The sequence below is a fragment of the Lasiosphaeria miniovina genome (assembly GCF_030549165.1).
Source record: "Lasiosphaeria miniovina strain SMH2392-1A chromosome Unknown B0T26scaffold_5, whole genome shotgun sequence".
NCBI classification, from domain to species: domain Eukaryota; kingdom Fungi; phylum Ascomycota; class Sordariomycetes; order Sordariales; family Lasiosphaeriaceae; genus Lasiosphaeria; species Lasiosphaeria miniovina.
In genome coordinates this window covers 2,153,536-2,177,439 of record NW_026848224.1, presented here as the reverse complement: position 1 = coordinate 2,177,439, position 23,904 = coordinate 2,153,536, and the positions used below count along the sequence as shown (strand labels likewise).

The 23,904-nt window shown below is 53.9% G+C and overlaps 8 protein-coding genes across 8 annotated transcripts; 3 read left to right on the top strand and 5 right to left on the bottom strand.

Moving 5' to 3' along the window:
* Window positions 1–1,181: 1,181 nt before the first annotated feature.
* On the bottom strand, window positions 1,182–2,510 carry B0T26DRAFT_677416 (uncharacterized protein; the record flags this gene model as incomplete). Its single annotated transcript, XM_060440100.1, has 3 exons — window positions 1,182–1,418; window positions 1,528–2,294; window positions 2,372–2,510. 3 exons carry the CDS (start codon window positions 2,508–2,510, stop codon window positions 1,182–1,184), a joined length of 1,143 nt encoding a protein of 380 aa, XP_060294350.1.
* A 2,910-nt stretch (window positions 2,511–5,420) lies between these two features.
* Window positions 5,421–6,148, bottom strand: B0T26DRAFT_677415 (uncharacterized protein; the record flags this gene model as incomplete). The annotated part of the gene is made up of 3 exons (XM_060440099.1): window positions 5,421–5,587; window positions 5,865–5,886; window positions 5,939–6,148. The coding sequence occupies 3 exons, from the start codon at window positions 6,146–6,148 to the stop codon at window positions 5,421–5,423; spliced, it is 399 nt and encodes a 132-aa protein (XP_060294349.1).
* Window positions 6,149–7,422: 1,274 nt separating this feature from the next.
* B0T26DRAFT_716003 (uncharacterized protein) lies at window positions 7,423–9,028 on the top strand. Its single transcript, XM_060442260.1, has 2 exons — window positions 7,423–7,669; window positions 7,727–9,028. Exon 2 carries the CDS (start codon window positions 7,743–7,745, stop codon window positions 8,670–8,672), a length of 930 nt encoding a protein of 309 aa, XP_060294348.1. The 5' UTR covers window positions 7,423–7,669; window positions 7,727–7,742; the 3' UTR covers window positions 8,673–9,028.
* Window positions 9,029–9,433: 405 nt separating this feature from the next.
* B0T26DRAFT_352050 (uncharacterized protein) lies at window positions 9,434–10,573 on the top strand. The gene has a single exon (XM_060434562.1). The coding sequence runs from the start codon at window positions 9,580–9,582 to the stop codon at window positions 10,279–10,281; it is 702 nt and encodes a 233-aa protein (XP_060294347.1). The 5' UTR covers window positions 9,434–9,579; the 3' UTR covers window positions 10,282–10,573.
* A 2,820-nt stretch (window positions 10,574–13,393) lies between these two features.
* Window positions 13,394–14,700, top strand: B0T26DRAFT_715986 (uncharacterized protein). Its single transcript, XM_060442259.1, has 2 exons — window positions 13,394–13,803; window positions 14,145–14,700. Exons 1-2 carry the CDS (start codon window positions 13,698–13,700, stop codon window positions 14,657–14,659), a joined length of 621 nt encoding a protein of 206 aa, XP_060294346.1. The 5' UTR covers window positions 13,394–13,697; the 3' UTR covers window positions 14,660–14,700.
* Window positions 14,701–15,709: 1,009 nt separating this feature from the next.
* B0T26DRAFT_677413 (uncharacterized protein) lies at window positions 15,710–17,138 on the bottom strand (the record flags this gene model as incomplete). The annotated part of the gene is made up of 7 exons (XM_060440098.1): window positions 15,710–15,836; window positions 15,895–16,186; window positions 16,269–16,320; window positions 16,392–16,403; window positions 16,491–16,834; window positions 16,926–16,973; window positions 17,042–17,138. 7 exons carry the CDS (start codon window positions 17,136–17,138, stop codon window positions 15,710–15,712), a joined length of 972 nt encoding a protein of 323 aa, XP_060294345.1.
* A 1,081-nt stretch (window positions 17,139–18,219) lies between these two features.
* On the bottom strand, window positions 18,220–19,741 carry B0T26DRAFT_857438 (histone acetyltransferase GCN5). The gene is made up of 2 exons (XM_060447706.1): window positions 19,355–19,741; window positions 18,220–19,300 (listed from the first exon to the last, which is right to left on the bottom strand). The coding sequence occupies exons 1-2, from the start codon at window positions 19,526–19,528 to the stop codon at window positions 18,260–18,262; spliced, it is 1,215 nt and encodes a 404-aa protein (XP_060294344.1). The 5' UTR covers window positions 19,529–19,741; the 3' UTR covers window positions 18,220–18,259.
* Window positions 19,742–20,215: 474 nt separating this feature from the next.
* On the bottom strand, window positions 20,216–22,822 carry B0T26DRAFT_351890 (eukaryotic translation initiation factor eIF2A-domain-containing protein). Its single transcript, XM_060434561.1, has 2 exons — window positions 22,025–22,822; window positions 20,216–21,967 (listed from the first exon to the last, which is right to left on the bottom strand). Exons 1-2 carry the CDS (start codon window positions 22,607–22,609, stop codon window positions 20,408–20,410), a joined length of 2,145 nt encoding a protein of 714 aa, XP_060294343.1. The 5' UTR covers window positions 22,610–22,822; the 3' UTR covers window positions 20,216–20,407.
* Window positions 22,823–23,904: the final 1,082 nt, after the last annotated feature.

Genomic DNA, 23,904 nt, shown 5'->3' with positions numbered 1-23,904 from the left:
GGGGGGAGCTCGCAATAGGACCGACCGTGGCCTTCGCAGGGGGGTTTGAGGACACGATCGGCCGCGAAAGAGAACCTAGAAGTTCGGTGCCAGCTGTCTGAGAAAGAGAAGCCGAGCTTTTGCCTATGGGGTCAGCGGTAGCAATATCCGAAGGAGAGCCAGAGACGTCGGCTGTCGGTTTTGTAGTCACAGATCCAAACTGACTTCTGTGCGTTGTCCAGAAAGGGGCGCCTGAAAGCGTATAGTAATCGCCAGAGGACCCAGGGAGTTCCGATCTCGAAGACGACGGGGAATTTGTTGTCAATAAGGGGGTCTGTGTGTTTGGATATCCGGAGCCGTGGCTAGAGTAGCCAAGTGTTCTCGTTTCGCCGAGAGTTGAATGTTCGGAGGTTCTCAAAGAGGAAGATACGTCAGGAGGTAACACCGTGACAGTCTCTGGCGGCACATCTGAAGCCACGCCTGTCGTTTCCCCAGCCGGCGAGGAGTGACTTATTGTCAGCGAGCCAGAAGAGGACCTCAGCTGATCCGAGGATATGGCGGGCGGGGTAAAAGACTGAGTTGTGTCGGTAACTTGAGTTGGCCTGTTTGTCAATGACTTGGCCACCGATACAGACGTTCCCACTGGTAAACCCGTCACAATCCCGGATGAGAATTCTGTACCTGTTACAGATGGCGAAGTTATCTGGCTGGGGTGACTGGCAGTCACGGTCACTTGAGGAATACTCGAGTTCGATCCATGAGATATACCAAGTTGTCCAGAGGGGTCGACTGTGATTGTTTCTGGAGGATTTCCCAATGGTCCCGACGATCCTACAGTAACGGTCTCTGGCGGAGGAGGAAATAGCCCCGGTTGGCTCGAAGGCGTAAGAGTACTATTACCGGACGGTATAACTTGCTTTGACGTCTCTGTCGAACTTGGCTGCCCTGGAGGGTTAGCCGTGACTGTCTCAACTGGAGGCTCTGTGAGACTTGGAGGGAAAACAGTGACAGTTCCCGGCAGTGACCCTGGAAGGTTGGATGGGCTGGCAGTAACAGTCACTGGAGGATGCGGTGGCGGAACTGATCCATTACTGTAGAGCGCACTGCTCTTCGGTGAAATCGATGGTATGGCGGTAACAGTCACTTGAGAAGGCGGCGGCGAAACTGATACATTGTTGTGGGTCAAGGTGCTCGACAATAAACTAGACGGCCCTGATCCGAGCTGTGAAGTCGCGTTGGTACCAGACGGCTTCGGTGGCGGGCCAGGGGGGGTTACCGTAAGGGTGACGGGTGCCGTCCCAAACCGAGAGCTGGAGCGGAAACTTGAAAAGTTGGATGGTATGGAGCCAATGGTCGAACTGTTTGGCGGCAATGTTGGCGTTGACAGGGGCGCGCTCGACGACGAATTTGCTAGTAGCGAGGTACTCAGAGCGGCAGTACTGGTCGGCAGTTGAGCATATATGATCAATGTTAGAAAAGGGTCCAAGCTCACCTGGAATTTGTGAAATGGGTGCTGCTCTGTGACGAAGGAGAGGAACTGGATGTCACATTCGACCGGCAGACGCCAGGGGTGATCATCCCATACAGGCATTTGCAAGAAGACGAGCACAGGTCGCCTGGGGCGCCGTTGGTGGACCCATTATCACACTCCTCGTTGTAAGTTGGCTCCGTTATGCTGTTGCCGCACCCAAGAGGGGTGGCTCCGCGGGCGATGATGTATGGGATGCCCGACGTCTTGTCTGCAAACGACCGCTGTCCCAGACCAGTTGCGTTCAAAGCAATTGCCAGTGCCTCAAAGCCGCCAGATCCATCTCTGGGATACTCGGAGAAGACTTCGTGAACGCTGCAGTTCCAGTTGCTTGCATTCTCGTCGCTGAGAGTGGTCATGACATTGGACTTGGCTACAATATGTGCGTTGTTGAGACACGGATGGCTGAGATTGCCGCGGACCTGAAAGTTGCCTATCTCGGAAAGAGCACTGATGGACATGGGCGCAGCATTGCTCTGGTAGTAGCACGAGAGCGAAAAGTACATGCCTGTGCCGTTCTTGCCCGCGGTAACGAGGCTGATGGAATCCTGCATCATGGCCAAAGCGCCCGGGAGATGGTAATACTTTGCGTGAAACGAGGGATCTGTTCCTATGAGGACCATGTTACCCGTGACAGCTGGAGACCAGACCCCCTTGGTGTCGTCTAGGAACTTGATGGTGCTAAGACTGGTGTTGCAGAGGCAGTCCGGAACAATGATTGCCTTGTATTTGGCAAAGTCGGCCGTCGTCATTCCGTACCATTCGTCCTCGTCCTTGCAAATATGGGCTGTCGGCAGCTGTCAGCCTTGTTGCTCACATACACCACACGCCATTGGCATGCCATAGGCTAGGTCTGTCACATACCCGTCAGCCCCAGCTTCACTGCCTGGTCGTACTCGGCGTATTTTAGCCCATGCATATGGGGGAACAGCAAGTCCTCAGCAAGGCTGAGGCTTGCCAGAGTGGCAAGTGCTGCCAGGGGTGCATATCGACCGGTACGCATAGGGGCTTCAGGGGCAAAAACAAGATAAAAAAGAGCGACTTCAAGGGAGTGCGTGTACAATACGCTAAACGAGGGCTTCTCTATAGGCAACCAAAATAGAATAACGAGAGACAGATATGGGACGCTGCTGAGCGAATGACGGACACGTACTGCAAAAAGGAATTTGCGTAGTCAAAAAGGGGGAGGCATGAGTGGCTATTTCAACCAGATAAAAGAGACACAAGCTACTCAACATGAAGAAGCCAATGTGACGTCGAAAATCCGGGTCGCTGCAGACAGACAGTGAGGTTTCGGCCCATCTTGACGACAGTGATTCCGAGACCGTCTCGTCTTCTAGCGCCAAGGTCGAGCTGGTGTCGCGAAACAACCTATACTATGAGATTTGAGTCTCGCGGAAATGCAGCACTGCGCGATCTTGGACACCTAGTTGCTAGCTTCTCGCTACCAACAAGCACAGTCCCTGTATTTTCGACCGTGATACAAGCCCCGCCCCGAGCAGCACAGCTGCCAAGGCAACAGTACGTATTCTCTGACTTGTTCAATTTACCTCTCGTATGGTAGATTGTCAGTCTGTCAGTTTTGTGAACCATACATGAGGTACCTGGGAGTTTCCCGTCGAGAGCGCACAGCAACACGCTGGTTGGCTCGGCAATCCAAGTTCCATGAGAAACTCGTGGAGAGGTGAGCTGAAATAACAGTGCGATCCAAGCCCGGCCAGCTGCAACAGCTCCCTTCCCTGGGTCCCAACGAACCCCATCCCAGCCACTAACACGGTCTTGGCAGGTGTTGACCCCGGCCATCGGGAGGATCTGCAGAGGGGGAGGGACGGGACGGTCGGATGGGATGGATGGGATGGGATGGGAATTGCGAGACGGATTATACGGGGAAGCTGAACGTGGGGACCACGGATGACACCGCAGGTGAGACATCACAGCCCCGGGGGCGGTACAGGTACAGTACCTGAATTGGTGACGACGCACCGCATGAGGTGATTTGTCTGAGTGGGCCTGGGAGCTGCCGCGCTGAAGCAATCGCGATTCCCCTTTCAACTTTGGCCACCCGAGAGATTGCGGTGCAAGACATATCGCCAATGGTTTGTCTCTCAAGTCCCAATGCGGCGCCAGATCAGGGCGTTCGCTGCCCGGCGACGGATCTCGCACGGCGTTGTGCAGTGCAGAGCCGAGCCAGCGCCGGTGGATTTTTAAAACGCGTAATCAAGCTAGAGACACGCGAGCCGAAGGAGAGTAAGAAGGGAAGGTGGTGAGTGGCAAGAAACACGAATATCTCGAACCTGTGCGAGCTGGGGGGGGGGGGGGGGGGGAAAGCCACCGAGTTTAGACTAGAACTTCGAGGTTCTACAGCTCGACGACGAGGAAGGAGTTAGTGCGCGGCCCCGGGGCAAGTTGCCTGTCCGGAAGGCCCGGCCAACTAGATGTGAGCTAGCTTTAAGTCGACGGCAAGTGCGACCGCGGCCACGGTCGGGGCGATCGCCGAACCGAAGGGGAAGCCGCGGTGAGCGCTCCCATTGGGGGCCTCTCTCCTCATGCGTAATGTATGTACCGTATAATGCAGGTCACGCAAGCAGTAATTCCGTACACCCGGCTGCTAGTGCCACTCCATCATTCCTTATAGGTTTTTCGCCGCTGCGTCCAGAATCCGTTCGATCCGCACAATTACGTCCCTACAGATACGGACGGACCCGGCGTCCCGGGTTATTTTTCTATTATTAACCTAGGAGTAAGTTATTACGAAAGGCTAATCAAGGCAGCGAGCGAATGGCCTATCGTAAAAAAAAAACTCCACCCTTAACCCGAACCCGGGATCCTGAGCCTGGCTCGGCGATAAGACAACTCTTCAGTGTGATCAACCACCTATATATGATGTTTTGTCACTGAGCGCTGAAAAGTCAATCGGATGCCCGGGTGTAAAGTAGGTTAGGTTGCATTTCGGCCTGCACCCTGCAGTGGTGAGTTCGCTGGGACCGCTGAGTCTTAGCGGCTGCACTAGCAATTCCCGTTCCTTCGGGGACTTTCTAGGGAGGAACGGCCTGGAAAACTTGGAGGGGCCCAATAACGAACCGCAAAGCACGCTTCGTAAAACTACCTTAACTAAGCATGAGCGAAGAATAAGTCATGGTTGATTCCTCATACCGGAATGGTGTCAGCAGTCCTCGGAGTATATGAACATAAGAACTCCTTTAAAATCTCCCTTACTACTTACGGGATAGTAGGTGGTTATTGTAACTTGATTTTTACTGGTGACGGTAATTTCCGTCTTTGAAAGCTCGGGTCTATTACCCAGATCGCGAACGCCCATGGATAATCGCGGAGGCACTTTACGAGCCCGGCTCCCCTATAGGCGAGGCCGCTCTTCTCGTGGCCGTGGTAGTCGGTTTCAAGTAGGGCTCGCCCCGTGAGTGGTCAATTTTAAGGGAATGAGCTCAGCGCGGGTGCTAACTGGCTGACAGCCCTGCGGCCTCTCAGCCCTAGGACCCACCTCCTCACCGGCCTGACGGAGAAGCGGAAAATGACGTGCGGGCTAGACAAGGGGTGAAAGGCGGGTGCCGAGCATGGCATCCTCGGAAACGTCAGGTAATTCGCACCAAATTCGGAATTCCCATCCAACGCCACTTTTTTTCATTTCTTCCTAAGCATAGGTCTGTATTACGGTACCATACCGCATGCCTTGGCTCGCCAAGTGCTGGATAGTCGGGATGGGGAAGTTACCTCTTGGTAGTTACCTGCCTTACTTTTTAACTTATCAGCGATCGTAGTTCCCGCGGCTGCAGCGCCTCCCTGACCATTTATTGTCAACCTATAACACCTTAGGCAAAGTGTATAATGTAATGTGTGCGTACATAATACATTTAACATTTATATACCTTACCTTAGATCCATGCATCTTCTACTTCTAAGGGTACACCAGCGGCTCGAGGTCGACGGGTGTTTGGCGACAGCCAGGCCCACACCACTGCAGCGGAATCTCATTCACCTCACCGTCGTGCCTCCTCTGGCCGGCTTTTAGGGGTGCGCGCATCGCAGCAAACGAAACGGAACCAGGAAGGTACGACGGAGGTCCTTGGATGATGTGGTTCGTTGATGTGGGTGGGACCCGCCCCCAAGCCGTTCCAACCCACCTACTACGTACCTTAAGTCCCCAACGTCAGGTAGTTCAAACTCAAATAGCATACGAAGTACCGTAGTACTTAATCTACCTTGCCTGAGGTGTCAGCAGACTTGGCGTGCTCTTAGTCGTCTGCAATGATACCTTTTCACGCACTACGGACTATCACAAATTCAGACTCGAGAGCAGGACGGCTGCATTCCTGTCCATGTGGATGCCTTCTTTACTCACCTGACTTGGCAGCCTCCAATTCCTAGATTCATTGGTTTGATGACGAGTTTGGCGCTTTTGCTGCTCTGCCCTACCCGCTGCTTCTCTCTTCCAGCGTTCCGAGTATCAATGGAACCCTCGACGCTCGGCCATGCATCTGCTCCCGAGTATCCGGGCTCTTGTCCCTGAATAGACTCGCCACCTCCCTCGACGAGCGGTTTCTGCTGAGGACCACGGGTGACCCTGTGGTGACTGTGTTCGCCGCCACGGGCCTTGCTTGCAATTGCAAAGAGAAAAGGTGTCATGGCTTAGCCCCTGACAATGCTTCGCCATGGACGCGACAGGGGGTTGAGGCATCGCGCATCTGCAATACCAAACTCTCACCAATCGTTGTGTTCTGACAGCAGCCGGCTCCAATGTACCCGCCTTCAATCTTCCATTTCAGGTTGGATGATGATCCCGTCCTAAATTCCCGTCCTAAACTCCCGTCCCAGACGTCCCCCCCTCTCCACCAAAGCTGTCGGGTGTGCGGTGTGGAGGTATGAGTTATGAGGCATGAGGTGCGCATCGCCTTGCACCCGTGCTATGTCGGCGTCCCTCGCTTGCAGTCGTCGACCATGTCTCCCTGTCGAGCGACGAGGGCCCCCACGAGGCTTGGCATGTCTCCTTTCTCCAGCCTATCTGCTCTGGATACTGTCAGTTCTCCCGGTGCTCGCAATGGAACGCAGCTGCAGTGATGGCGGGATGGATGGATGGATGGATGGATGCCCGTCTTGTCTCAGCCATCTATCTTGCCTACCTAAACAACCTTAACTCCTTTCCATCCCCGATCCACTTCCCAACCCATCACATCACATTGAAGCTCCGCCTCGCGACGCGTGGTACCCCTGGTCGATATCTATCTACCTAACCTACCTTAGTTGCCTTGGGCTGCTTTCTGCTGCCAGCCTGTCAACCGACTACTCGTCTTTTCTGCTGTGGCCAACTACCTTTGGGTGGCTGTCCCTCGCATCAGTCTTGACGTCCTACCAAGCCTCAGCGGCCACAACACCTCTGGATGGCCGCAACCCCCCCCCGGGACCACCTGCAGCGTCGCGACGGCCTGGCATGATCTAGCAACGGCTCTTTTCATGATACCGCCGCTTCCCCCCTCCTGAAGACATGGCCTCCTGTCTAGGCCCTTCTCTATCTCGGTCTTGGTTCCCGTATGTCGACGTATAGGGGTAGCATTTCGTCTACACGTATCCACAAGGAACTAGAATCTCCTCAAGCTTTCTAATTCCAATTACATAGCCTCGAGTCCTGCTGATTCAAGTGACGGCGACATTGCCTACCTACCGTCTCTGATCGCCATATAAGGTCGGCTTCCAAACCCACGGTCCAGGATGGACACAGCTAGGTATTTGTCTCGCGTTAAGACAGCCCAGATCGCAAATACCACGGCTCGACGCCTCTGTTCTACTGCTGCTGGAAGGGCAAATATAATCACCCTCGCTATGGGCCAACACCAGTCTCGTGCTGCCTTTGACAGTCTCCTCGTTAAAACACATGTCCAACATGCCTTGCTGCAGCCAGATGGCCGCCACAACGATACCCCAACGGTAGGTTGGGTTTCTTAGTCGGGATACCTTACCCTGCTTCCTGCGGCTACATATGTACAACAACTGACTTCGACAGGCTCTCGCCACGCTATTCTATCTCGGAGCCACTCCTGATCAACTCCAGGACGCTTACGATTCGGAGACAGCGGGCCTCAGGCCTTGGAACCCAGCACCGGGGAGCATAACAGATGAGGAAGGCAAGACGCGGTTCCTCGGCGATGTCCGGTATGACTCGAGCCCCAAACATGCTAAACTCCAGCTATTCACTAATTTCGACTAAAGCTTTCAGCGATCGTACATGACATTCTTTAGCATGGAAAACGGCAGGTTTGGCGGAAACGTCAAAACTCTCACCCTCAATCACATGTTTTCCGGGAGTCGGCCTTTGATCTATGGTCTATTCTCAGGCCTCGGCCGGCCGTTGGTGTTCCTAAGCGACGGCATTGAGCTGCGAAGCGCTCTCTTGGTTGTGCAGTCTCTTGTTTTGTCTGCCGTAGATTGGACGGAGCCCATTTACGGGCTCCTAACACATCCGCTACTCACGACGCCGACTGACGAGTTATTGTCTCCCGAGGATATCCTGGGCCGAGTCGCCTATGATGGAAGATTCAGCGGGGTTATGAGGTCTGGCCCAGGATTTCACGGTGTTGGCCAAATCTTCTCGAGCCAGAACGTCAAGCACGCGATCCTGGAATATGTCCATCGACTCGATTGCCGCAACGAAAAGCTTCTCGTAGAGCAACTCTCAGCTCTGTCAGCGCTTCTGCTCTGCGCGACGCACAAACCTGGCGTGCCTGCGTTCGACTTTTATCTCGCTCATCTCCCAACATGGGTAAACAGCATCCGGGTCATTCTTCAAGCTCCAAACTACGACAACGAAAACGATAGACTAATCCTTATTCGCGGGGTCTGGCTCCTTATTCTACTCACCTATATTACTCAACTGAGACCCGTCATCAATTCGGGCCTCCTTCTCTCTGTAGAAATGCCTCAGGAAGACGGCGACTGGGAATCCATGTTCGCCGACTTTCGCCGCCAATGCTTCTCTCAGGAAGCCCGCACAAATAGGCACCTTTTGAGGGCTCTTAGGAGCCTGTGGGAACTGGGGAAAGCTTCTGGCATTGGGGGGAAGCTGCATATCCAAGCTGCTTGGAAGTTGGTATCGGAATGGGAGAGATGGATTGGAATGGGCGACGACAGAGAGGTTACGCTCAACATCAGGCTTTGATTGATCCCTTTTCCAACATGATCTGATACCTATCTAATTACCTGCCTACTAGAATGGGTCCTGCTGGGCAGGACGAGGTTGTCACAAAAGCCTCTACCCCTGTTTTGGAATGCTGTCACTTCACTTCACAAACACCCTAAACACACACACATATATAGAGAGAGAGAGATAACAATGCAGAGCATCGTATAGAATTTCTCGGTTAGCAGCCAATTGAGTCGCGACTGTGCAGGCGCTCCCATGGGCCTGTGAACCATTTCGCAAGCATAGGAGGCCTGTCGTTCTTGACAATGTTGTCTATGGTTTCTCTGGACTAGATTGGCTGATGTAAGCCATCGGCAACCATGAGGCACATGGGAACTAGTAGGTTGAATGATTCCTGAGCCGTCTACGGATGTGCCTGACAGGGACATAGTTGGTTGGGTCTTAGTCAGCCGGCCTCAGGCACACATGCAGGAGAAAACGCCCACTTGTTCCAATAAAGCCCGCCTATATATACTTTTGTTTCCCCGCGACGAGCATTTTTACAGAGCTGAGAAGAGAGGTCGCTCGGACCACAGCACAGAGTATAAGCATCTTCTTCCAACATCCAACCCCTTAGCACGCGTTAAGTAATACCTCTTCTACCTCACGGCGCTATTTCCTTGCAATTTCCACCTTTCACTGTGGTATACGTAATCTAGCAAAATATATTCTTGTTTTGACTATGCTTGGCGTGTTACGTCGACCCAGTTCTATGGTTTACCACGGCCGCCCCCCGAGCATCAGTAATCAACATTGGCTTCTCGCTACGGCTGTAACCTGACTGGCGGGGCGTCCCCCCCCCGCTCCGGGACAGTCTGAGGAGGGTGTCGTTGGCTTATGCAATCACGACGCACCTAGCAATGTCCTTTTTCGGGAGGGCTGCATGGCCAAGGTAGGAAAGGGCACAGAGAGAGAGGACGCCTCTGCATCTCATCTCTGCAAGCTATGGTCCCCAATACCCGGCAGCTCGGTGGGGATTTGGATGACCGGCCGCCAGCCCTACACTTCAAAGGTAAAACTACGGTGGGGTAAGAATGGGGGTGGGATCGACCACCCCAACGCCCTTCCCCTCGACTGCCGCGGCCATGCCGAATGGCTCGCTCGCTTATACCCACCCCGTAGCACTCGGTATATTGACCGCAACGATTATTGCTATTACATAAACAGGCATTTGCCCTTGCTGCGGCATCCAGAGTCGGTTGACGGACAGATAGATAGGCACCGCGGAGAGCTTGTCTTATCTGCATGTACATACAATAGACTTGATTCTCCATGTTTCCTGGAGAAGCCGAGTGTTGTTGATGTTAACCACCGCCAAGACAGATGGACACACGAGCCACGAGCAGACATTGGGCGCTCGCCACGTCGTCTCGCGGCTATCCCACACTTATTTTCTGGCGAGGCGGCTGACGCTGCCGCTCGGAAGCATCCGCCCCATTCCACTTCTCACTTCTCACTTCTCCTTCTCACTTCTTACTTCTCACCTCCTACTCCAGCCCCCCCCTGCCACTGGGCTCTTGGCCTGCCTTACGGACGACCCAAGCGCCTGGAGACGCGGCACTGCTCCACGGCCTGCTGCCAATGAAGTGGGCTGGATGCCTGTCGTCGATCCCGTCGGCCGCGGCCTAGCTTCAACGGCTCCCCCCCAGAAGAGTTTCCTCCGGCGCCCGCTCAGAAGAGTTTCCTCCGGCCCCCCCTCCTTTCCACTCCCCAGCCTGCGACCCGGGCCGCACCGTTTTTTCTTCTAATCAGTTAACTTTTCGGATTTCTAGTCCAAGTGTCCGCTCTGCGAAACACTTACTCTTCTTATCCTAGGCTGCGGTCGCCCCTAAGCCTTGATTACTTAGAGCCAAGTGCCCGGCTGGACAGGGCCGGGTGCGGCACGGCACGGCACGGCACGGTTCGCACGAGTATACGATTTGTAGATGCTGTCGTTCCAAATCACAAATCAAGACAGCAGGCTGCCGACGGACGAAACTGTTCCTGGTGGCAGCCAGGTGGCAGCCAATTCCCATGGCCATACCTAGCCTGGACGGGCTCTGCCACTACCTGCAGACGGACGGACGGTGATGATCGAGTGTTTTGTCTCTTTTCTTTCATACAACTCTCTCACGCAGCCAGCAGCTACCTTGGCCAGCAGGACGCGCCATGTCTCCACTTACTAAACCATGGCATGGCAAGGCATGCCCCGCTCGTTCACGGCCCAGAGCCGATCTCCACCCGCAACAGTAGGCCCGGACTCGTGCTGTGTCATCTGCCGGCCGCCTGCGGTGTGCCTGCTTACCGGCCTCTACCTCGTTTTGGGTTCCCCCCCCAGTCATTGGGCCACGCTTCGATTATTCTTCTCCTTCTTTTTCTCCGCCTTGCGTGATCGGCCTGGCCCCAGCCTTGTTTTGACGCCCGTCTGCGGCACACATATGCATAGGTAGGTACTTAGCCCCGCACATGGTGAAGCTGGTTACGAGACCCGGCCCTATCACACCAAAACTTCCTTCCTCGAGGCCTTTCCTGCTAGGCCCCCCTCCCCCTCCCTGATCACCGCACCGGATCCGGATTCTCGGCCGAACCAGAAAAGGGGCACGGGGCATGCTTGATCTTGATATGTCGCGTCGGAAGCGGTGCCTCGGCCCCTGCCGATGTGTTTACTAATGAAGCCTGGCGCGTCCCCGGAAGATAAGGGGAGAGAGGTTGGCGGGCTGGCCGGGGCAGCTGGCTGTCTCATTGGGCAGAGATCTTGGGCCAGGCCAGATACACGCAGGCCAGGCGGCTTACCTTATGCTTATTATCATCAACTATATCTCCCCAGCGCAACTGCTGGACTTGGCTAGCCCCGAGTCAGCAATCACCCGCATACTGCAGCAACATGAGAGCACGGATATGCACATAGACCGGGAATGGTAGCCGGTAATCCACCCATTCACAGCTGTGAAGCACTCGAATTTACGACCAAGAATAGGTGCTGGGCGGGCATGTGAAAGACTCATGTGGGAGGTAAGCACGCAGTTCAAATCACACCGAGAAAATACGGTGTGCAGTGCATACACAGTCACCCTCACACGTCCTCTCACACTCACCTCTCTCTCTCTCTCTCACACACACACACACACACACAACTCACACGTACGCCGCATGCATCTGCGACTACGCCTACGCCTGCGCCTGCGCCTGCACATGCAATCGCGCACCAACATACCGCCAAGACGCAGAGCCTCAACGACGTCTTTTGCCCCCCAAAACCAGCCACTGCATCTAGCCTCGACCGTTGGAGACGCGGTGAGTTGGGGACGCGGTGAGTTGGGGACGCGGTGAGTTGGGGACGGGTCATCTCATGCCATGTCATGTTGTGGAACGTGGTTGGAGAGACAGACGGACAGACGAGACTGTGAGCACACATGATAACATTAGAAAAGAAAAAGTAAATGCCGCTACCCCGGTATTACCCCTTTACGTTTCTTGTTTTGTTTCTCCGTGCAGTGGAGGCTGAACAAGGTCCGACAACAGGGCCAGGGGTATCCGTAATTCTGACGCAACGAGGGCCGAGACAAAAGCAGACAGGGCAAAAGATGGAGACAGACGCAAAACGAGAACCAAAAAAAACATACACTCCAATCCGCGAATGTTTGTTGGCCTGGTATCTGGGAACAAGGAGAAGATTATCGCAAATAAACCTCCAGAAAAAGCCTTTAATAGGTGCTTTGGGAGAAGAGATATCTAGAATTCTAGAATAGGAGTTCAAATAGTGGTTACCTCCCTCGGCGAAAGACGTACAGGGCGAGCCATAGATCCTAGCGGTCGCGCCATATGCGGCCATTCACCCCATTTGGTGTTTCCATGGTAATACAGGAAGAAGATAGGGGGAAATCCTGCTCACGATCCTACCGAGGTCGTCTACGCGGGCGAACCCATGCGGTTCCTAGTCATACTCCTTAACCGGCGCTTCCTCTGAGTCCGTAAATGTTCCTTGCATCGCTGATCGTCTTGGAGTCTTCGAGGTGATAATCATTGGAGTCGATGATGATAAGGAGGGCCCGAGACAGCGGCCGGATCTGGTAGTCCTGGTGGTCTTTGGGAGATAGAGTCCAGCACCCGCAGGATCCATAGTCCTTGGCTCGGCAGCGTCGTATACCGGGCGACAGGCTTCGACATGCTCTGAAAGACGCTCGTTGAAGGGTAGAACAGATGCCAAGATGGGTTCCGCGCCTAGGTTTTCTTCATAGAGTGCGATGAACTTACAGATGAACTGGTAGTGCTCGAGTTCGCTCCGGTAGGGACGAAACCAGCGGCGGTAGATGTAGTGTGTAGGGTGATGGCGAGAAGCTTCCACCGACCATCAGTTAGGACGTAAAGGGGGACTGACTTGTTGCAGACGTCCTTGAAGTCGCGGACATTAAGCCTCGGGGCTGTTGCCGTGTCTGCATCTGCAACCTTGATCGACGGCTCTTAAATGAGCTGGCCGGCGTTCTGCCATGCCGTGGTGCGATGGTCGACCTCATCGGCGGTCCGCCAAATCCAGAGGGTTTTTTCGAGTCGCGCCCTTCGGCGTATCCTCTGGCCAGTAAACCATGGTAATTGTAGGTGTTGTTAAGTGATGGTAGGGTCGTGGGCAAGTAAAAGAACTAATTGGGTGACGTGGCGACAGTTACGAATCGCTGGAAAAAGATGTACATGTAGATCAAGATGAGAACGGCGAGGTTTCTCTCCACTGCAGGTCACTCCTCTTTATTGCTGCTTTTCAAGGTTGACTCCACGGAAACCTTCTTCGAAAGGCCCTCTCTCGCCAGATGATTCATCCCAAATGTAGGTAGGTATTTAAGTTCCAACCATGCAGACTGCCGACGCATGTATCCCGAACATGAGACAGGTTGGTGTTTGAAACCTTTGGCAGCTGGTTCAGAGCCAAGTTGGGTACATACAGACGCCGTGCAAGCGCAAATTCCAGTTCAGTAAAAACAACCAAACAGCCAAACAATCAACCAAACAAACAAAAAAACATGACCGAAGATGCCACGAAAGAGGTACCCAAACCGGAAAGTCTGGACTAACTCGTCTCACGGGGCATTACTCAGCACCGTCGCTCCGCACTGCCGTGCAAGGCAAGGCATGCTATCTACCTAGAGTCAGTAAAGTAGAGGTGAAGCTATTTCCTAGTCGTAATTATTCAGCAACCACACTCACCCGACATAACAACGCTGACACAAATCCTAACGGACAGGAGAGAAAATATTGGCATCCAGCATACCACAGCCACTACCGAGGCAGTCAGGTAGGCAGGCAGGCAGCACTAGCACTGCTCACAGACTCAACGCTTCGTCATGGGAGCCTAGTATGAGAATCTGGTGTTGGAAATGCGTGTGGTAAAAGAAAGAGAAACTTGGAAAGAGAGAAAAAAAGAAACATTTACGAGTCCGGGGCGGCGCAGGTTGCGAGGCGGGTTGAAAAGACACCTACCTCATGGACAGCAGATAATAATAATCCAGAGCCCAAAGACGAAAGCAGCTTCGGTAAGGCAACTTTTGTATGTACAGCACGTTGCGTGCCTAGAGCCAAGATATAGGGAGGGAAGGCAGTTGCCCACCTTTCAGATGGTCATCATTGCCAAAACGGACTGTCAGAGGCACACAGGCAGACGATCGTCTGTCGTGGCGTGGCGTAGGCTGCAGGTAGCAGTTTCGGTTTCGTCTGCTCAAAGAGACAGAAAGAGAGAGAGAGGACCGGTAGGTATTCATATGCCTGCTTGTATGTGGGTTAGTTATTCTTACGTACGTGCCGTATTACACGCGGGTGCGGTAGCCTGTAGGGGATTTGTGTGTGTGAAAAACACCACACCCACAGATCAGTGTCACTACCTACCCGAACTGCGGCTTGGCAAGCCAAATCCAACGTCAGCCCTTTCCTTTCCTTTTTTTTTTTTTTCATTTCGATGCCCTCTATCTAGCTTCTGTCTATCACACACTGCTGTGTAACACTCAGATTCCGCGACTGGAACAGGAAACTCCCGAAAAAGAAACGGAATGGAATCAGAATTCAAAACTGACATTCCTAGCCGATTTCTTTTTGGGTCTATCATATTCCTATTTTGGCTAGTCTATTGATGCATGGGTCGGGCGCGTCAAGCAGCTGACGAGAGAGTCTGTACTGTACCTTATGGTTGCGGTTGGCTGGCTGACTGACCGACCCCTTTCCGGTTTGGGAAGGCTTTCTGTCATCCAGGATGCTCTATCTAGCCCATAAACGAGAGCCATCCAGTTCTGCAATATTAATAGCGAGTTCAAGTGTCTCTTTGCACCGAAGTACGAGATGCCCTTCCCAGGGTAAACAACACAAAGTAAGCCGGGACTTTTTCTCAATTGATCGTGCCATCAGACATTTGTCGAACCTGCGGGTTCTTGTTTCACTAGTCTAGTAGCTGAGCTGAGGTTTTACGACTGAGAACAACATGCCAATTGTAAGTGCTAGACAAAGTGACAGATAGTTCAAGTTGAACAACGAGCCTCTCATTCCATTCCGCCCACAAGCGTGCTTCATAGTCGCAGCGCAGTCGTACCATCGGAAGAGCCAAACACAGTGCAAGTCACAATGCGGAGTCAGGGGCCACATCTAAATTTCTATGCCTCTTCTAGTATCTCGCACCCTCGACACTGATATCGCAATACCCAGACTACGAATTATACGGATATTTTCATCTTCCACCGCGCTTCCAAAGCCCTCTGACCGCTTTCTCGGGCAACTGCCTACCGCCAGCCCCTGAAAACACACCTAGGTATCAAACAACAACACCACATCCACGACTACGTAGCAATCCCACTAAATCCAAAAGGGGGGGAAAACACAACTAAAAGCTGGTCCCCATAGAGCCGCCCCAAAAAAATACCACAAGCAACTAACCCACTCGACCCCATCTACAACGCTCCAAACAAAACAAAACAAAACAACGCCCCGACGCCAGCTCAGCTCTTGACCTCCGTGACATGCGCTACAGGCTCCTCAGCATGCTCGTTCTCGACCTTCGACGTCTAGGCCTCGAGCTGCAAGGCCTTGTCGGCGTCGTATGGCGCGGCGGGCTCGAGGCCGACGTCTGTGTCGCGGTGGGCGTCCATGACGTCGCGCTTCCAGACGTCGACGTAGATGGGGTAGCTCGATCTCCGTCTCGTCAGCATCGCCACACAGCGCTCAAGGCAATATGAGAAGAATAGCTCACATCAGCGCCAGGATGTATCCCATCATGGGGATGGCCATGGCGGTGTGGGCGTCCCTGGCATCAACAACAGCGCCGGTCATGGGGGGGAAGACCATGCCGCCCGAGATGGCAGAGACGAGGAGGGTGCCGCCGAGCTTGGTGTAGATGGTGGCGAAGCACAGCGACTCCAAGCACATCACTAGCATGAGCAGCTCGATGGCCGCTAGTACCGGGGCTTGAAGGCCGGGATCGTCAGCAGCCGGCCGGTGACGGAGCGGTTGAAGGCGTACAGGCCCTAGCCGACAGCGAGCAGCTCCGCTGGGTGGGTAGCACGGCACGTCAGTTTATTTTCTCGGAGAGCATGCCCCATCTTTCTAGCTGCAGAGGCCACCCACAGGAAGCGGCAGTGTCGCGGCCAGCATCTTTACAAAAGTTGATAAAGTAGTTCTAGACGGAGAGATTGTCAGCTTCACACAGCCCAAAATGCTGGGAATTGTAGACAGCATTAGAAAACGCACCGCGACGGCAACCTGGGCACCGACCTAGCAGAGCTGCGATCAAACGGCCAGAAACAAGTTTGTCTGCTTCATCAACGGGCCGGGGTCGTAGCCTCTGACCTCGGTCTCTTGCAGATGCATATCCGCATCGGTAATCTCAGGCATGGGCGCGAGGAAGAACAATGCAATAAGGAGAGCATCGAAACCGCCGACGCCCAGATAGGCCCATTGAACTTTCTGTAGGCCGTCGTCCGTGCCGACCGTGTTGGCCAAGAAGACGCGGGAGGCGAGGAGGGGCGCGACGAAGGAGCCAACGCCCTGCACGGCCTGGGCGAGGTTGAGGTTGAGGCGGATCTCCGAGCATCTAACGCGGCGGGCCGCAGATGGCGAGGAAGGGGTCGGCGGCGGTCTCGAGCGTGGCCAGGCCGTGATTCCCATCTCTTTCTGGAGGTGCGAGTTGAGGACTGTGAGTGTGGCGCCGCCTCGTCTGTAAGTGCTATTCCAGCCGCGACAAAGCGGATAGGGAGCGCGTGGCAGGTGTCAATCTCTCCTCACCATCGAGAAGGCCATAGGAAAATGCCCAAAGGAAGAACAGGATGGTCACTAGCAAGCAACAAAAAGCCCAGTCAGAGGGTCTCGATTCTGTCTCCGACATGTGTCGAGTGGCATACCGAGCAGGTTCGAGACCATGGACGCCCTGAGCGTCAAGTGGGCTGCGTTGGTGGCAGTGTCGTCACTGGTGGTGATCTTCCTTCTCCATAGCCCCATTTTGTTGGTTGTTTTGCTTTGTTTCCTGGGATCAAGAAAATGTGTTTTGTTGTTTTCCGAGACCCCCTTTAGCTGGAGGTTTACCAAAACCAGACAGACTCAATGCCAGGGTAGTGAAGCCGAAGGCTCGTCGCGATCACCAGCAAGTCGGCCTAGCACCTTCTGTTGAGAACACGCGTGCGTGTAAGGGAGGATAGTTGGGCGTGTCTGGGGGCGAGAGTGGTTGAGAGTCTAGCAGTAGAATGTCTTGGTCGATCTCATAATAATAATAGGGGCCCGAGCAGGGGGATTATTGTATGTACCTTGATAGCTAGATGCGGCCGGGTGAATATCTGCGTGGTGCCAGACGTGTGGTTTGCTGAACGGCACCCGCCGGGGTTGTTCTCCGGCAGATGTAAGTGCGAGCATATCGCATACCGTAGAAGAAAATAGAGAGACAGCGGGCGAGGAGTGACCGCAGGGGGGCGTTCCCACTGCATCCCTTGTTTAATATGTTTAAAAAAAAATCCATATAATTATCAGCTGTACCCAACATGCTGGCAGGGAAGGAAAGAGGAGTGAGTTGCATGCAGATACCCACGCCAGCCGCGTTTTTTCTCCCTCGGGGATATGGATCGACTGTGAATTGGTTGGGAACGAAAGCCAAGATAGCACGACCGAATGGGTTGAGAAGCCACCGATTACTTCTCGCCGCAACTTGCAAGGTCAAGTAAAGAAGAGAGGCCCGCGCAGAGAGCACAACCGGGTCAAGTCGCGCACCCACCCGTGTCTCTCTGCCCGTTTACTGTACCGCAAACCCGGCCTCACAATTGCAACTGTCACAAGCGGATCGTTTTCAAGCGCCAAAACCGCGTCTTTCCTTAATGCAACCACCCATTTACTTCTCGAAGAGTCATAACCCGTCAAATATGAAGAAAAGAAAAAAAAAGAAAAGAAAGAAAATTAGCAACGCTTTCATCACCTTTTCCCAGAGTCCTGTGCAACTCACCTCATGTCATGCTCTGTCTGAGCGACGTAGCCGCTCTAAAGAATAAGGAATAAGGGAAGTAATGAAAGAAAGAAAGGAAGAAAGGAAATATTCAAAAAAAAAAAAAAAAAAAAAAAAAAAACAGTCAGCCGCATCAGTCGTCAAGCAGCTCATACCACTCGGGGATCTCCTTAATCAGAGTCCACATGTACTTCTCGAGCCCTGCAGCGCACTTTGAATATACCGTCGTCGAATCGTTGTACTGGCGACAGTTGGCATAGATTAGCTTGAGATCGGCGACGAGGTCTTTCGGGGCTGTGTAGAAATCGCGCTCCAGCCTCTCTTCGACCGTCGACAGGTCCATCGGCGACTTAATCGTGTTGTAGTAGTCTGGTACTTCATCTCTGTTTACGGGGTTAAGGAAGGGCCACGCTTGCTTGTGGTTCTGCATCTGATACAGGAACCGCCGGAGTTCATTAAAGTGCGGCCCGTGCCGCGGCTCGCGGGCCAGTTCGTCCATATCTGGAGACCAGCCAGTCGCCCGGATGGCAGGGATGGAGAGCGGGTCGATAGGAGTGGCGACGACACCAAGCGGCTGATGAATGATGTGGCTTTTGCTTAGGGCGCGGATTTTGGCTTGCACGGTTTCCTTCTGCTTGAGGAGCATACGCCCGGATTCGAGATAGCGTATTCGCGGCAGCATCGAGCATTGCATGAGCGTCCCGCCTTCGTAGTCCTTGATGTACCCCATCCAGGCCGACTTCTCAAGCGTAATTTCCTTCGTGAAGCCTTGTTTTTGGAAATATCCAGTAGCATAGTTATCGGCATAAGTCAGAAAATGCATAACTGGGGACGTGGCTTTTACGTAGTCCTTCAAATGGGCCATGAGATGCGCGCCGTATCCCTTCACCTGCTGGTCGGACGAGACGGCGCAGAAAACGATTTCGGCAAACTTGCCAGGGCGGAACTCCCTGAATGATATTCCCCCAATGACCTCGAGGGGCATTTTGACAATGGCGATAGATGTGTGAGTACGGTCGTAGACGAGGCGTGCAATGTAATCCTTGGGCATTTTTGGCAGTTGTTTTTGAAAGAGGCATTTGAGACCTGTCAGAATAATCATACTCTCTCTGGCGCCGTCATTGTTGACAACGCGGAATTGGATCTCGCCGTTTCGTTCTTCTATTACTGCAGGCTTTGAAACAGTTGGAACATTTCCCGTGACAACAGCAGGCACCGGCATACTTACCTTCTCTGGGAAAGGAACCCTGACGGTCGTCAGTGGGGGCTGAGCATCCAGTTCTGTCAGCCCGTCGTGAAGGAGTTTGATTCTTTTGGCATTAGAGGCGGCATTCTGGTCTTCCGAAGCTGTGCGTTTTGTGACGAGCGTCCTTAGCTGTGAGTCTGTTTTCAGATTGTCCATCCTGGTTAAATGCCGGCGAGGCCAGATCTCGGTTGCGCTAGCGCCTTGAGGGAGTGTTATATGCTGAATTTGGTTGTTGGGTGTCTGGCTGACTAGACCGAGGTAATTCACGTGTCCCCCTGGCCGACTGGCTGATAAGGCTGAAGCGTTGTTGTCATGTGGAGAAGATGGCTGGCTCCAACTTGGCCGAGCACTTGAATTTGCTGGTCAGGTCTGTCCCTGCCTATATCACGTGAACAGCACATCATTTCGCTGTACGGATATGGATACATGCCCCCACAATGGCCTAACAATCACGTGGAATCTGTGTCGCACACCGTTTTACCCCAGGTTGGGGAGTGTGGGGAAGATCGATCTTTAATTTTGGCCTCCCCAGTGTCCACAAATAACCTACCCCCGTCCCGAACGTTGAGCCCTGATCGAGATGGAATCGCGATTCACAGTGGTCGTTTTGTTTTCTTTTTCTACAAAAAGAAAAGCAACATAATACAATAACAACAAAGTATTGGCCCGCTGGACCTGAGATTTTTTTTCTATCCGCTTTCTGAGACTGCCTTTCTCTTCTCCACCACTACCAACTGCCTACTGTTCAGTCCAGTCCAACGCGAGGGTTGCTAATGAACTACAATTGCAAGCTGTTGTCATGACAACTAAACTATAGAACGACTAGACTTCACCCGTGGTTGCTCCTCGAGCTCAATATCTGATCGCCTACTTCTCGTCGTTGACCAAAATGTCAGTTTTCACGTGTCCAACTTTGACAAGAGTAGGGTAGGCTGTTCAAGTCCCAAAAGCTCCAAGAGACAAAGAGAGCGGAGGTAGTATTCCTGCGTGGGAACGAAGTCCTCTCCTTGTCTCTCTCACAATGCGGCTGGATGCTTAGGCCAACTCCTTGGCCAGCACATCAAGCTCCTTCATCACGTCCACCTTGGTCTTGATCTTCTTCATTTGCGTGTCCTCGAGCTTCTCGCCGCCCGCATAACGCATTTCCAAATCTTCGATCGCGCGGATCTTCTTCTGAAGGCTCCTAATCTTCTTGGCATTGGCACTCTGGTTGGCCGCCACAGCAGGGTCAACCACTTCAACAACAGGCGAAACCGGTGCAACAGGAGTAACAGGAGCACTGCCCTGTTCTTTTAGTGGGCTCGACTGCGGCGGCGCTTCGTTGGGCGTCTGTCCATTTTGCGGCCCAGGCCTGCTGTGCGAGCGGGCACGGTCGCGTGGGAGGTTGCGCGACTGGTTGCGCATATGCTGGTTCTGGTGCGCATAGGGATTCTGGTTCTGGAACTGGCCCCGTCGCTCGGGGCTGCGTCCCTCGTTACCGGACCCGCTTCCGAACTCACGAGGAGGCGGGGCTAGGCCACCTTCAGCACCCTGAGGAGCCGCAGCCCCTTCCTTTGCCTTCTTGTTGCGCTTCTTCTTGTTCTTGAGCGCAGTCTTGGATAAGCCCTCTTCTCCCTCCATCGCGGCTCCCTCGGCTAGCACGGCGCCAGGAACGCCCGCAGGAGCGTCGGTGAACTCGGCTCCTGGAATTTGACGGCGCGGACGTCCAAATCCGTTAGGTCCAACCGATGGAGTGCCGTTGCCGACGATGTGGGCCGCACCACCCTCGTCCTCACGCTTGAAGTGCAGCGGTGTTACGGTACCCCGTGCGCCAGGGGGCCGGTAGGCACCCGCCGGCTTGGACGGTGTCTTGACCGTGCCCAAGTACGCCAGGGCCGAAGCATGGGGAGCTGGCACGGGATGCAGAGCATCTCCGCTCGGCAGACTTTCGAGCGGCGCGGGCCGCCACATGACGTTGTACAACTCGACCATCTCTTCGTTGTACATGATGCCGCCAGTCACATGCCAGAGCTTCACGCCATTGTCGACACGAAGGCGTGGAGAAGTGGTGGCTGTCAGGATGTAACGGCTGTCCGGACTCCAGGTGCACACGCTGGGGTTCCCGCTCTCGATTGTCGTCACCTTGCGGTAGTCCTTCTCGAGATCATAGACATCGATCTGACCAGCCAAGTTGCCAAAGCCAGCGACAAGGACGAACCGGCCAGTAGGCGAGAAGATCAGAGTATTGCGGGGGGCGAGGGGGAAAGAATGCGTAACCACGGCGCGGTGGTTGAAGAGCGTTGTCTTAGCGGGTGTAAACCCGTAAGTCACGGCGAATTCTTTCGAGTTCGGAGACCAAGCAACATCGTGGATGGGGCCCTCCTTGTCCAGTGTTACGCGGGCATCGAAGGAGCCATTGGCGCTCAGCAAGTACATATTCGTCTCGCCATAGTAGCTCTTGTTGGACTTGTCCACCTCTGTCTGGGCAAGCACAATGAGGTTTGTGCCAAGCGCGTTCCACTTGAGCTGGACTTTGTCGCCCTTGAAGAATGTCTTCTGGGAAATCGGGGTGGCGAATTGCGGCACATTGAAGACCTTCACTCCGGCGGGTTGGCCCTGCAGAACAAGAGCGTTAGTTTACAGTAATAGAACAAGAAATTGTGCGAGTCTTACTTTGCGCTCGGGCACGAAAACAGCAACATTCTGGTTCATTCCGGGGGCAATAGCAAAGTCGGTCACGCCCTCGGCGCGCAGCTTGTTCCAGACGGTAGTCAGGTCGTCGCTTTGGTAGAACTGGACTTCATTGGTCACGAGACGGGCGCAGAACTGCTCGTCGGCCGTGTACTGCAGATTCCAGTTGGTCATGGACTTTTGGACGAATTTGCCAAGGGGTTGCTTTTCGGCACCCTCCTCGACATCTTCAATGACACGCCAGATCTTGAGGTTCTTGGTGGCGTCCCCGTTCTCGTCCTTGGCAGGGCGCTCCCAGGTGCTCAAGTACGAGCCACGGGGCGAGAAGCTGAGATCGTAAACGGTCGGGATCAGTAGCGAGGTCAGCACATGACCAACCGAGGCGTCGACAATGGACACGCCCTCGTTAGAGGCGTAGGCAAAGTATCGGCCGCATGGCGAGTAGACACAGCACCGGAGGTTCCCTTCAGGCTTGTCGAACCCAGGGAGGTCTTCGTAGACAGGCGCGGCATCGAAGACGCCGATGGCCTTCTGGGTTCGGTAGGCAAACTGCAACGGACTGGCCATGACTAGTCAAAGTCACAGATGATCGCGATAACAGAGTGTATCGAAGTTTCTTTTGTTTTTTCTTGTTTCCTAAATGTTCTCGCCGCGGGGTCGAGCGAGTCGCTTGTCTCCTTTTGGATCCTAAAGATTGTCGCAGAAGCGTGAGCTCGTCGCGATCTGCTTAGGCTGAGGATAGTTGGTTCTTGGCCAATAGCACGGTGGTAAGCCGGAGCGTGCTCGGGTGCGGTCTGACTTTGGGGACGCGGGCTTTCGAAGTGTCGTCGTAGACAAGGGCTTCGGGTAGCACCAACGGAAGGGCCTTGAATGGGGAAAAGCGGCTTCGCGTGTCAGACGGAAGGTTGGTAACCGGGACTCGACAAGACCGAGACGGGCGCAAACGAATTTTCTTCCAAGGTCGTTCGTTGCGGCTCTGAGGGAAGTAACCTGGTCACGTAAACGGAGCGACAATGGAGAGAGGCAACTCGGCGGGGCTTTGACGTGCGTCGAGTGACAAAGAGGCCGTGGCTGGGATGCGACGAATAAAACCGACCAACAGGAACGGAAACGATAAAAAGAAGAGAAGCACCCTGAAGGAAAGATTGGCAAGGCGGTGCGTGTGGTGACCGAGCGGGCTGCGAGGGGGACGGGGGGAGAGAGAGGGCGAGAAAGAAAAGAAGAGATGCAGTCGTGTCAGGTCCCACAATATCGTGATTTTATTTTTTATCTTTTCTTCATGCTGATTCAGGCGTAGCCGCCGCAGCGGGGTTTGGGGGGGCCAGTGGCCAGTGCCAGTGGGCACAGAACCGCACCTAAAGTTCGCAACGACCCCACCTCGCTGCTCAGCATGCCGCAGCCCCCACTTTGGGCCCAGTCAGACTCTGAGAATCTGGACCCACGGCAGCACGGCCAGCACTCCACCGCCAAGCTACAACGAACAAGCCTAACAGCCACCCAGACTCTATCCTCGAGCCGTCCCGTTGCTTGAGGAGCCTGGCAAGCCGTTGGCCCTGTATCCAGCTGGGGTTTTCTTCAAATGCTGTTCACGATATTTCTGACTCTTTTCTTTGTCCGATTGTGCCAGCCTGGAGTCATGTTATGATGCGGACTAGGGGGAGAACTATGTAGGGGGAGAACTATGGAAAGCACAGTGAAAGCAGCCCAGGGCTTTCTACAATGGATCGGAGTGTAGAGAAGGGTCCCCCTCCCCCAACTGGGCGATTTTCTTATGGTCTACTATTTGCTCGGCTAATCCGTACCGACTTTGTCCACGTCGACTGCGGGAGAATGGCAGTGTTGAAAAGGCGGTGACTGAAACA